This window comes from Mastigoproctus giganteus, chromosome 1 (assembly GCF_048544385.1).
Source record: "Mastigoproctus giganteus isolate SK-2022 chromosome 1, ASM4854438v1, whole genome shotgun sequence".
NCBI lineage: Eukaryota > Metazoa > Arthropoda > Arachnida > Uropygi > Thelyphonidae > Mastigoproctus > Mastigoproctus giganteus.
The window spans coordinates 51,481,991-51,494,053 of record NC_143575.1 but is presented as its reverse complement, the minus strand read 5'-3'; the positions used below and the strand labels follow the sequence as shown (position 1 = coordinate 51,494,053).

General features: G+C 38.6%; 1 protein-coding gene across 1 annotated transcript in view; it reads right to left on the bottom strand.

The window, feature by feature from the left end:
• LOC150090794 (V-type proton ATPase 16 kDa proteolipid subunit c) overlaps positions 1–2,454 on the bottom strand; it is a 71,890-nt gene extending 69,436 nt beyond the window's left edge. The window contains exon 1 of the mRNA XM_090372805.1: positions 2,262–2,454. Within this exon, the coding sequence (XP_090228931.1) occupies positions 2,262–2,343 (82 nt within the window). The 5' untranslated portion in view covers positions 2,344–2,454. The remainder of the gene's footprint in view (positions 1–2,261) is intronic.
• Between the last annotated feature and the right edge of the window lie 9,609 nt (positions 2,455–12,063).

The window sequence follows — 12,063 nt, the reverse complement described above, 5'->3', positions numbered from 1 at the left end:
AAATAGTGAAGAAAAACTACCTAATATATTAAAACATTACATATAGTAATGCATGGATAAACAATATTCTTACAAAAAAATAAATTTGGACTCAATAATAAATTCTTGTATTACACACCTATCAAAACTATGTATGGGAGTAAACAGTGCATTTTAGTGGCATACTAAAGCAGCTCATCTGCTGACTATAAAATGGATAAAATACTAAAGTTGAAGTTTTTAAAATGCATGCTTTACATTTTAATTTTTAATCACAAACAGCTCAAAGAAATGCAGAATAACAGAAAACTTAACTCTTCAATACCATTTCATAAAAGAAGGGCAAAGCACCAAAATTGCAGTTAAAATTACATACTATGAAAAAAAAAAAAAAATGCAAAGCAAATAAAAACCTAGTACTACAAACAGTCCACATGAAACTACATAGCAGCTTCATGAAGCTAACCTGTGTGCTGTCACAAAAAAAAAAAAAAAAAAAAAAAAAGTGCAGATCTCTGGTGGTATAATAACTGCAATAAAATGGTTGCAATGAACTTGTAAACTACACTGGTCCCAGTTATATGGAGCATCAATGAAAATTTATTTCCATCATTAACTATAAAAAATAATAATAATAAATAAATAAAAAAATATGGTGCCTAACCTTAAATCTTTAGAAGAGGGAAATCTTTTTGTCTTGCACCCTGACTTTACCAGTTCAATAATAGTATATATATCTTTATTACAATCAATGTAGTTGCATTCATTACTGATGCGATGCCCATAACAGCAGTAATGCTAGAGGTATCACTTCAAATCAATTTTAGCACTTACTAGCACAAACATTACTTTTATAATTTAATTTTCTCTTTCAATTATTTTTGATTGTATATTTTATTCCATATTCACCTGTTCATACATAAAACAGGGTTAATGCAAGTAGCCATTAGTGAGCCAAAAGCAACAACTAGTATACAATATGAAATATCTGCCCTGCCACTTAAATAAAAGATATACAGATGTAGAATAAATATTTCATATTTTAACTTAAAAGTGTGTTTCAAACAAATTTGAAAACTTGCACAATAAGATCAATCATCCTGTCAAACTTTTTTTTTACATATCACACTAACAATCCACTAATAGCAAAGGTCTTTATACACATCTTTAAAGAAGCGGAAAAAACATAAATGAATATAATCGTTTTCTTCTGAGTAATATACAAGGCTTTTATCAGGATTACTTTATTTCGACAAAATTCACACAACGATTTGTTACAAGATTTCTGTCATATTTCCAGAGGGAAAATATAAATTCTGGGCGGCACAGCCACTTCCCAACGTGATATTTAAAAACATACCAAACCAGCCATCGTTCCCAAGTAGTGGCGGTATGGTAGTTTTTCCACTGATTAATTGTGTTCTAAACGTAGATTTGCGAACCGAAAGGCCAGCATCCCCTAAAAGGAAAACCCATTTATCGTCTGATCCCAAATTACTCGGCACCGGTTGAAGAACCCTACAAACAAATTTCTCCAACCAACAGGATTCAACCTACATTCAGAAGACGCATCTTACTTAATGAGTCAAGGTAACAAATCAGTACCTTTTAAGAAATCTACTGAAAGCTTCTATCAGACATGAGTATATCTTCACACTTTTTTTTCGAATGAAGGCAAGAAAATAATTTGAAAACTACAAAAAAATTAAAATTAGACTATACAAACAATAACAAGAAAACAATTCAGCAAGATCTTTCTCGTGCTAGCTACTGTAATTCCTTCAAACAAACAAGTAAACACCCTACCAGATCTCTATTTATTCAACAAAAATGTAATTGATGTGGAATGAACAAATATAAATTCAAGGATTAACATTTAACTCATCCATATATGAGGAAGAGATTTCCTAGTTACATACTGATATCAATTAAAATGCATGTGTAGTACGATATAAATATAGCTACAATAAACAACGTCTAATAATGAAAAATTCTCTAACGAATCTTACAAAAATAATAAAATACCATCACATATTTAATACATTTAGTAACCTAGTTTTCCATAATTTTCCCATGATTAATTAATTTTATTTTAATTATCGCTCTATAGAAGCATATGGAAGTATAAGCAAAGGAGCTATATTTATCATAATAAACGAAAAAATATCAAAAATTAATTTTCACTACACTACGTCATGTTGCATATTGGTTATTTCTACCGGCACTGAGATGAAAAACTGAAATAAGAATTAAAATGCGCAGGTACAATTCTTATCACTCACCACTAAATACCATAGCTGCTGCTGATCCCATTACACCAAAAAATGGCCCGTAGATAGGAGAATCTTCCGGGAAACTAGACATTTCGATAAATAAATGGAAACTGTTTAAGAACGATGGCAATACTACAGGCGAACTCACACACCGCAACAAAATGGCCGTCACTCCGTCAGATCGAAAGAAAGGTCATGTGACGAAAACACGAACTGTCAATGTGCCGAAACGAAGATTGCTTCTGATTGGTCCATAATATTCCACTGGATTCCTCCTGATTACAAGTAAAAGAAGCGATTTCACTCCAAGCATAATAATAATAATGAGAATAAATAAAATAAAATAAATTTATATATAATAATTTATTTATTCCTATTTTATGTTACATTTTTTTTGGAGATAACAGCAAATATATAAAATATAACTCATAAAATTTTATATATATAAAATATAACTGATGAAATGAAAATAAATAAATCCATCTAAGTAATTATCAAATATATAAATAATTATTTGAAAATGAAATGCACAAGGCATAATTCTTATGGGTATTGGTAATTAACTATATAGTATTGGTGTAAATACACCATAGTTAATCCATAAATTTGAACTACATAATTAGTGTAGAAGGCATCGTTTTAATTGTATCTCATATTGTGGTTGCCTTCACAACGAGATAACAGTATTGCACTACTTCAAATAAATAACGCATCTCTAGTAGATGTTCGGCAGGCTCTTTCTGTTGTAGCGTGTGCTTGCTAATAAACGTTCTCTGTGAATCAATCGGCTTCCAGCAAGACCACACTCTACCATGTGTGTATGCAGAAAGCCTGGGTTTCATATGATCGTCTGGCAATGTAGTTTAAGACAGAAATCTTGCGCCCTCAAGACTTACTCAGAATTACCTAAGAGCAAGCTCGCAGCATCGAAGATCGCGTTGTGATTAAACTCAAAGTCCTTCTTAATTAGACCTTTGAGCCCCATTTAACTATGGTTTATTTACAATAACTTTTAAAACTAGTGCTTTTACAATAACTTATTCAGTGAATTATGTGTAACTAGAAAGAATGGTCAAGACGCAAAAGGATAAACAAACAAAACAAGGTTTATTAAAATACTAAATTGTACAGCAGACTATTAGACAAAATATATCATGATTCTTGTGACACTTGTATGAGGCAGATTAGATACAACTAGATAGCAGGTTAAAACATTACTACTGTTGGTATAACCGGGTAATAGTGTTCTTCATGTAGGCTCTTTGCTCGTCACTCTCACGAATATCAAAATAATTGGTGCCTGTCATAACATATTACTATTCTAATGGTAGTATAGCAAAATGTGTCAATTTAGTAGTTTTAATTGGTGTTTTAGCAATTGGGTTGATAAGTCACATTAACCATTAAAACCTGAGTACTAGAAATTGATACAACAATTGTCTGGGTGTATCCATGAGGAGAGATGCCTTATAAACGCGAATACAATAAGAGTAGGGTAGGTTCGACTCTGGGCAATTTAGTACAGTTTGTTCTTAAGCAACAAGGGTTGACCCTTGTTGCTCCGAATAACTCCGCAGCGCCTCGGGGGCCGTAGTTCTGGACCAGAAGTTCACTTTGACTCTTTGCTATCTTCTCCCTACTGAATGATTCCTTTCTTCCGTTCTTGGCTCACAAACCCACAAAAATCTTCCAAATCGCTCACTGGTCTCTCCTTACTATTAAGTCTCACCCAAAAGTTATCTCTCTTCTTGCTATCCCCTTTTCATATATATACCTCTGCGCCCCCCTTCCTGTGTTTCCCATGACCTGTTCCAGAGAGGCATGTCGAAAATGCTTGGAATGTGAGAGTAGTTAGTGAATCACATGCAAAACACCCAATTGGTTTGGTACTCTTCTACGAATTTAGGACACACCGTATGGGTTTCTTTTTTAAGAGTCAGAAGTCCACAGTCTGCAAGCCAATAAGTTTTGGCAGGTTGTCTCTGGCACACACATGAAGCCTGTTGGTCACATTCAGCTTCGTAGCAGTATGCAAGACTTCCTTTGCAGCGTTCCTTGCTGCATTCACAATTTTTGCCATCTCTCTGGCACTCATAAATGGCTGAAGTACCATTTTCCTTTAGCGATTGTTTTAGCATAAAATGCACTGGCGGGATCAAAGTGCCATTTTTAAGAAGAATCCTAGACACCCATTGCTTCAGGCAATTTCCACAATTCATGATAGAGCAACTGTTCTGTGGAATCCATTTACGTAGAGACAGAGGATTTGGTCATCTCACACACATACACTCCGTGTTTCACCTGGCACAGCTCGACATCGGCGCAACAAATCAATAAGAATGTTCCTAGGATCATCATCCTCAAAAAATACTTTAACTTGAAAGTCGCATTTCTTTCAGTACATGAAAGCCAACCTAAAAAAGGATAAAAAAAAGAACTGTCATTCTTGTGTGCCTTCCCAATCCTAAAAACATATAGATTTTTTTTTTTTTAAAAGAAACTCGATGGTGAGCCTACTACAAATTTACGTTTTTCCTTCTTCAGAGCTTCACTCTTACCGTTTTCTCCTTTTTTTTCAAACTATCCACGCATCTCTGATAAGACCTGCCAAATCAAAGCCCTTATCACTATTCAGTGAATCCATTATCGAGGCGAGTGGACCTAGCATCCACTGAATAGTCCTATCTATTCCACTCGGTTGATCTGCTTGATCTGCACTTCCTTGTTCTTCAATATTATGATCTGGAGGTTCGTTCCTCTGTATCTCCGCTTCGCGAGAGGGGCTTCCCTGTTCTGCTTCCAGTCTACTATCAGAAGCTGATTCGGAAACTATCATTTCATTTTGTGACGGAGGATTAAGGGTTACTACATATGGTGTATGAATCACATGACTATGACTACGCAAATTATAACCGTGTGAGGGAGTGGGCGCTTGAATGGTTTCAACTGAATCCTTACGCTGTCTACTCGTCGGACACCGATCCTGATTCCTATCTAGGAGAGAAGACAACGGAATTGATACGAGTAAGCTTATTGTGCTAGTAGGTTGTCATATCATAGAGAAGACTACTGTTATTTATTTTCAGAAGATACCACCACCCAGACGATCGGTTTCGAAGTTATTGGGCTTCATCATCAGTGGGAATCTCGTTGTGAAGGCAACCACAATATGAGATACAATTAAAACGATGCCTTCTACACTACTTACATAGTTCAAATTTATGGGTTAACTATGGCGTATTTACACCGATACTATATAATAAATAATTATGAATTAAAATATAAAAATAAATAAAATACAGGTATATAAAACACATTTGGTTTTAATAATAATGGTATTATATTGGTATAACCATGACACCCTGTGAAGTGAATCAATCATTTTCACTGCATAATAAATAAAGGGTTCACCCAACGTCTAGTAGATTGAAATCACCAATCATCTGCTATTATTATTATTGTTGTTGTTGTTGCTACTATATATTATTTCTCCCTGATTGGGAGACTCCATTCCGTGATGTGTACTGCTGCCAAGTACACATGGGGGTTGTAATGTCTGGTGTTACTGTTAGTCGAGGAACTCTGACTATCCTACAGGTGTTCAGGATTGCGACTTTCTGGAGTAACTTGTAGGTGTTCTCTGGGAGACCTATTGCTACTATGTAGTCTTTGGCACCATACCGGTGGTTGACATGATAATTGGGATGGTCTTTACTTCTTGCATATGCCACATCTCCTTGACCTCATGTCTTAGATTCGTGTACTTCCTAATTTTTTTTTTTCTCATGGGTTTTCTGGACATTGCTAGTGTTGGGCACCGCTATGTCAATCAGGTAGGTAGCCTTTTCCATCTTATCCACAAGGGTTATGTCCGATCTGTTGTGCGGGATGGTCTTATCCGTTATTATGGCGTGGTCCCTGTACAGCTTTTGGGTTCGGGTCTCTAGTACTGCCTGGGGTTCGTACTTGTAGTATGATACACTTTCTTTGGTCAAATGGTATTTCCTCGCTAGCTTCTGATGCATTATCCTGGCTACCTGGTCGTGTCTATGAGTGTACTCAGTCTGGGTGATCACCTTACACCCCGCAGTGATGTGTTGGATCGTTTCTGATGCCAGGTGGCATCGTCGACATGTGTCATCTGACATTCCGGGCTCCTTTGCCATGTATTTTCTATAGTTTTTGGTGTTGATTACCTGGTCTTGGATGACCAGCATGAATCCTTCAGTCTCGGGGAAGAGCGTCCTGCTTGTGAGCCATGCATTGGAAGCAATGTTATCGATGTGATCTTGGTGTAGGTCATTGTAGTGTCTGCCGTGGAGTGTCTTCTTTGCCCATCTTTCTAACTTCGTTTCTTGTGCCGTCTGGGCGGGAGGGGGTTCCTCGCTTAGGTTGAATGGGGTATACCACTTATCTTCCTTATGGCCTGGTGGAGTGGTGCTGTGTCATTCTTGAAGGAATCCTTCATGTTAACTATCGCTGTTTTGTGCTGCTCTATCAGGTTTATCAGGCCCCTTCCTCCCTCTTTCCCTGCTATTGTTAGTCTCTCCACTGCTGACTTCGGATGGTGTGTTGGCGGCTCTTGATCATCATTGTCATTATTATTATTAGCCATATGGTGTAAGGAAGCCTGACACTTATGCTGCACCAGCCAAAAATAATTTCTGAATTACCCTGAGAGAGAGAGAGAGTCAGAAGTGGAATGGAATCACCAAGAAAGAGAACAATGATGATATCCAGCTCAGTACCCTGGGTGTGCCAAGCCCAAACTTGCCAGATGGGAGCCTGAAAGCTATGTTTCAAAGCTAACTTTGAGATTTTACATCGCGACAAATTTCCCTAATGAATCTAGAAACAATCTGCACAGTAATCAATACTGCAATTGAAACAACTGCTGAAAATGTTTAGGGAATTGCAAACTCGTACTCGACTTTTTTTATTTTATTTATTTTTTTGGCTGATACTACATAAGCTCATACACTTGCTTTTTTGCATCACATGCCACTACTACTTTGTATGTTGAGGTTGTGTTGAATCTTAACAATCTTATGCATATATACCCTAAAACTAGAATAAATTATCTTCCCAATACATTTTACAGACTGTTTTTATCTCGTATAGAATCTAAGAATCGCAGTTTTAAAGTGCACTAGGACTTTATGGAGATTCTATATTTTTAAAAATATTTAAAAAAAAACATCGGGACAGACCCATTGCCTCCGGGTATTCGCGAGTCATTATGCTTTGCTAATTCTTGCATCATGGTACCTCGACTCTTCCTGAATCCCAACATATTAGGTGCTACTACTGGTTTCTGTCCTGGAAAAAAATGCAATGTGACAGGGTGCACATGGTCTCCTAACAACTGCCGGTACACCTCACAAGCGAACAGCTGATGAGGTCCACCGGCAACAACAATACACACCAGGAATTCCTACTTCTTGCCAACAAAATATGCCCCATATTAAGCAGGCACCACCCACCTGGACAGTGGGCACTATGTACGATGGGTCCATAGACTCATATTGCTCGTGCCACAACTGAAGGCGCCCATCGGCATGGTATACCAAAAATTTGGACTCATCTGACCAGCACACTCATTTCCAGTCCTCCATGTCCAACCAGAGCGTTATTCACGCGACAGCATTCGCCATCGACGATGATCAGTGGTGAGGACAGGGTGTCTCTTGGATCATCTGCAGTAGAACCCCATTCGTCTGGGTATAGGGCCATCGTCATTTGAGATATTGTTCTTGCATTCCTTATGTTGTACGAGGGGTGATCATTTAATTCGCGGACTGGTGCAAGATCTTATCTTAATTGTCATCATCTAAATCTTCTGTGGATTTCTCCTTCTCGAAATACCCTACCTTGAACTTTATACACTTTCGCCACCGTATCCACCCTATGAATGCTTCATGCAAGCCATTTATCGAAAAACTGCGAAGTGCTTCAGCTGTGGCTCCTTGAGCATCGTTGTTTCAGACGCGAAACACTTGCCTTTCAGACCTTTCTTCAAACGTGGAAACAGGAAGAAATCACACAGGGCTGTCTGGTAAATCAGGGAGGATGTGGCAGAACCTTGGCACCTATGGCAGTGATGACTACCAGCACAATATTAGCCTTATGGGGCCTGGCATTGTCTTGATGGAGAAACCATTTCACTCCGATAGTTCGATCACACTGGAATATGACCGTCCTACCAAGACACTCATTACCATATGCTTCATTCATCTCTTTAACCGTTTCCGATATATTTAAGCTCCGTCTGACACAATAACGAATCACATATTACTGTTCAATCTGTATGTCCGACACGATACTTGTTTCAAAACGATTTTCAGTGACACGCGGCTAAAAAAACTCTTCATGCAACACTAGTTTGACAAGTACTGGCATGAGCACACAGTCTGCTCAGGAACGATAACGGAGAGCGCCTCTAGCGGCAGTTATGGAACGTTCACGCAGTAAACATAAAATCTTGCACCAGTCCGCGAATTAAATGAGCAACCCTCGTATTACAATGTCAACTGTCGCATGGCGACCCGCTATTGAGCCTGGACAACCATCGCAACCGTTAGATAACAGTGGCGACGGTACAATGCGCTGCAGCCTTCACTCATCACGTGTATCCACCTTGCGTTGCATAGTCCTTTACAGTTTTATCGGCGGGAGGTTGTTTGACCTGTTTGATACCATTCTTTCTGCACCTTAACCACTGTGGGCCGTGAGTTACCGACATGTCGTTTGAGATTTGAAAGCACCCAACGCACGAGCTCCCACAATCATGCCCTTTTGAAACTCTATGATACCTTTACTGCGTCCCATACTTTACCACTTTTGACTTCATGACCAGACGCAAATTATCGCTGCTCTAGCTTACGAAGCTGTTCGGTTTTTTATACTGCGAGCTACGTGGCATTATCCATTTCGAATGGGGTGGTTATAATTCAGTGATCACTGAGTGTGTGTATATATATACCGGATTCGAAACACGGCAGTTTACACCCAGTGCTGGAGGACTGATTATGTTCACTGTGCAACCTGCGAAGGCCTTGGGTATGTCTCGATACGATTTCACCTAAAAGATGAAAAACTTTTGTACTTCGTGGAACTTTCACCCATTTTAATTTCTCCACATCCGTTTTTTCTCAATCGAGGTATTAATTCATGCTATACATTCAATGGGAGTAATAAGGATCACTCATCTTCTCGAAGTTAAGATTTTAACCTGAGTACACTGGGTATTGAGTAGCGCAATAAGGAGTCTCTCTAACACGCAGATAATTCAAAGAAAAACAAGTTTGCAAAACAGCATCATTACCACAACGTCTCACATTGTGAAATCCTTCACGAGTTGCCTAACCACTTTTGAATAAGCAACGCTTAGAAAACAGAGAAGACTATTGTTGCTTATTCTCGGTAGAGTACCAGCACCCAGACAGCAGTTTTTGGGACATGGATTTTACGGACTTTTTTCTTCAGTGGATTGATATTCACCCTGTGAAGAGTGAAGTGAAGAGTAGATAGACCCAAATGAAATAGCGAGTACATTGTAATTAGGTCACCCGTTAATCTTTGTTCTTGTGCAAGTCATTAATCCTAGTTGCACCTGCTCTCCTTCGTTGGTCATCGTGTAAACATGCAGTATTATTCTAAGTCAAAATAAAATTTAAAAAATCAATAAAATATCGTAAAGGATTTTAATGCTGGTTTGTTTGTTTTGATACCAAAACGACTAATGTCAGAGGCGTCAGTTTATTGTTTCTATTCTGTGGTGTTTTTGCTTTGCTTGTTTCGCTGGATGAAAACTCGAGTCTCGGAGGGGAGCTTGCATCCCTTTGCTGAGACCGACTAACTAGGCTCCAATAAGAAAACAGTTCATAAAAATTTCTTTCCTCTTGACAGGATTCCAAACCAGCCCTTTTCTAGAGTGTGGAAGCTCAGCAATCGTAATCCTACTCTCGAAGGAAATACAAGAGCTTGATATAGACATGAGTCCCTAAGCTAAAGTATGCGAAGCTCGTAAAAATGTATTTATTTAGCTTATGACTAAATTCGGTTCTGCTTGCAGGTACAGATTTAAGTGATGGTGGTGGTGGTGGTGTGTGTTAAGTGCAATAGCGACTAGGGTTATCAGGCATCAGCATATTATGTCTGTCTGTAACTCTGTGTATTCTTCAGTTTGTTGGACAAAAAAACCTTAGTTTCTGGGAGAAAAATCCATACAACCCTCGCTAAGACTCACTAACTCAGCCACGTTATGAAATAAGTTCATAAAAATTCCTGGCAATCAGAGGATTTGAACTCAGAGCTTTCCAAGGCCCTTATCATCATAGTACTACCATTGAACTTTATTTTTTGTACAATACAATACAATCCGAGTGAAAACTTTTTTTCGGCGTACGCCACAGCTAGTTGCATCTATCTGATGTGTATACTGTGTGGGATACTTCGTCACTGCTCTCGTGGACAGCACAGGTATAATCACGGTCCTCCCCACACCAGGTGGAAAATACCTGAATTGGAATCTCATCTATGACGCGATTAAAACTCTGGAATTTTTATGGACCTTTATCACAACATGACTGAGTTAGTCGGTCTCAGGAGAGGGTAGCATGGTTTTTTCTCCCAGAAACTCGGGTTCTCCGTACAGCCTAAAGAAAATCGACCACAGAATACACTCAAATTTACAGACACATGGTGTAACTTGCTGATACGCCTAAAACCAACCAGCTAGTGGGCTGTAGCTCTTCCGTGAAAATTCATGGCATGCCTCCAGGCTTGAAATGGGTCGGGCGCATTTTTTTTCATTAAAAAAAAATAACAATACAGTATAAATCCAGTGACAAATTTTAAAGACTAAAAATGGAGCTTTCAGGGTAAATGGACCCTTTCTTCAGCATTATAACGTATACAGATTCTAACAGAAAATGTATGTTAGAGATAAAAAATAAAATATTTTTAACCTCTAACGTCCATATCAATAACCTCCACTCAATAATTGTATTTTCTACTTCGACCTCTGCATGCAGCTCCCTTCATGTTGTTTTGTTAGTTGTTCGCGCATCGGCTTCTGTGGCCATAATGCACCTCCCAAAGTTCTGATCCAAGCCCGAGGCGGGATTCGAACCCACGACCTTTGGGTTGCCAGGCAGGCACTTTATCCACCTGGCTAGCCCGGTCAGACTTCATGTCGTAGAAACTACTTGGTTGATTCTTGGTCTCTAGAGTTGCACATCTTCAATTCGTTGCTAACTGTCAACTTGTCTGCGCGATAGGACAGTGACTATAATCATCGTCCTCCCTACAGCATGGGGAAACAGCTTGTTGACGCGAGGAACTTTGACGGACTCTTTACACTCTGTGGGTGAGTTAGTCAGTCTCAAGCATAGATTGCAAGGTCCCCTCCCCGCCCGGAAACTCGGGTTTTTCATCCAGCAAAACATGCAACTATACCAGAGAACGCACGCAATTTGTGGATATAATATACATGGGCAGATGAAATGGTTTTCGGCTCGAACATGATAATAATTGTCAAATAATTGAAAACGCTTAGTTCCTTAGAAATAGCAAGCCTAATCATTTTCCCCACATTACATTCAATTATCGTTCCCCTCTGAAACTCTTGTTAGTTTTTACGCGTGCTCATCATTTGGAGTACACGTTCAATATGAATTTTGGGATAACCGCCAATCTCTTTTATTGGCCAAAATATTTGCATATTTCGTAGTCACAGGTTCCTGCAAGCAGAGGGATATCCTGTGACTTTTGATAAGGTGGTGTATACTATAATTAATTTTATATATGG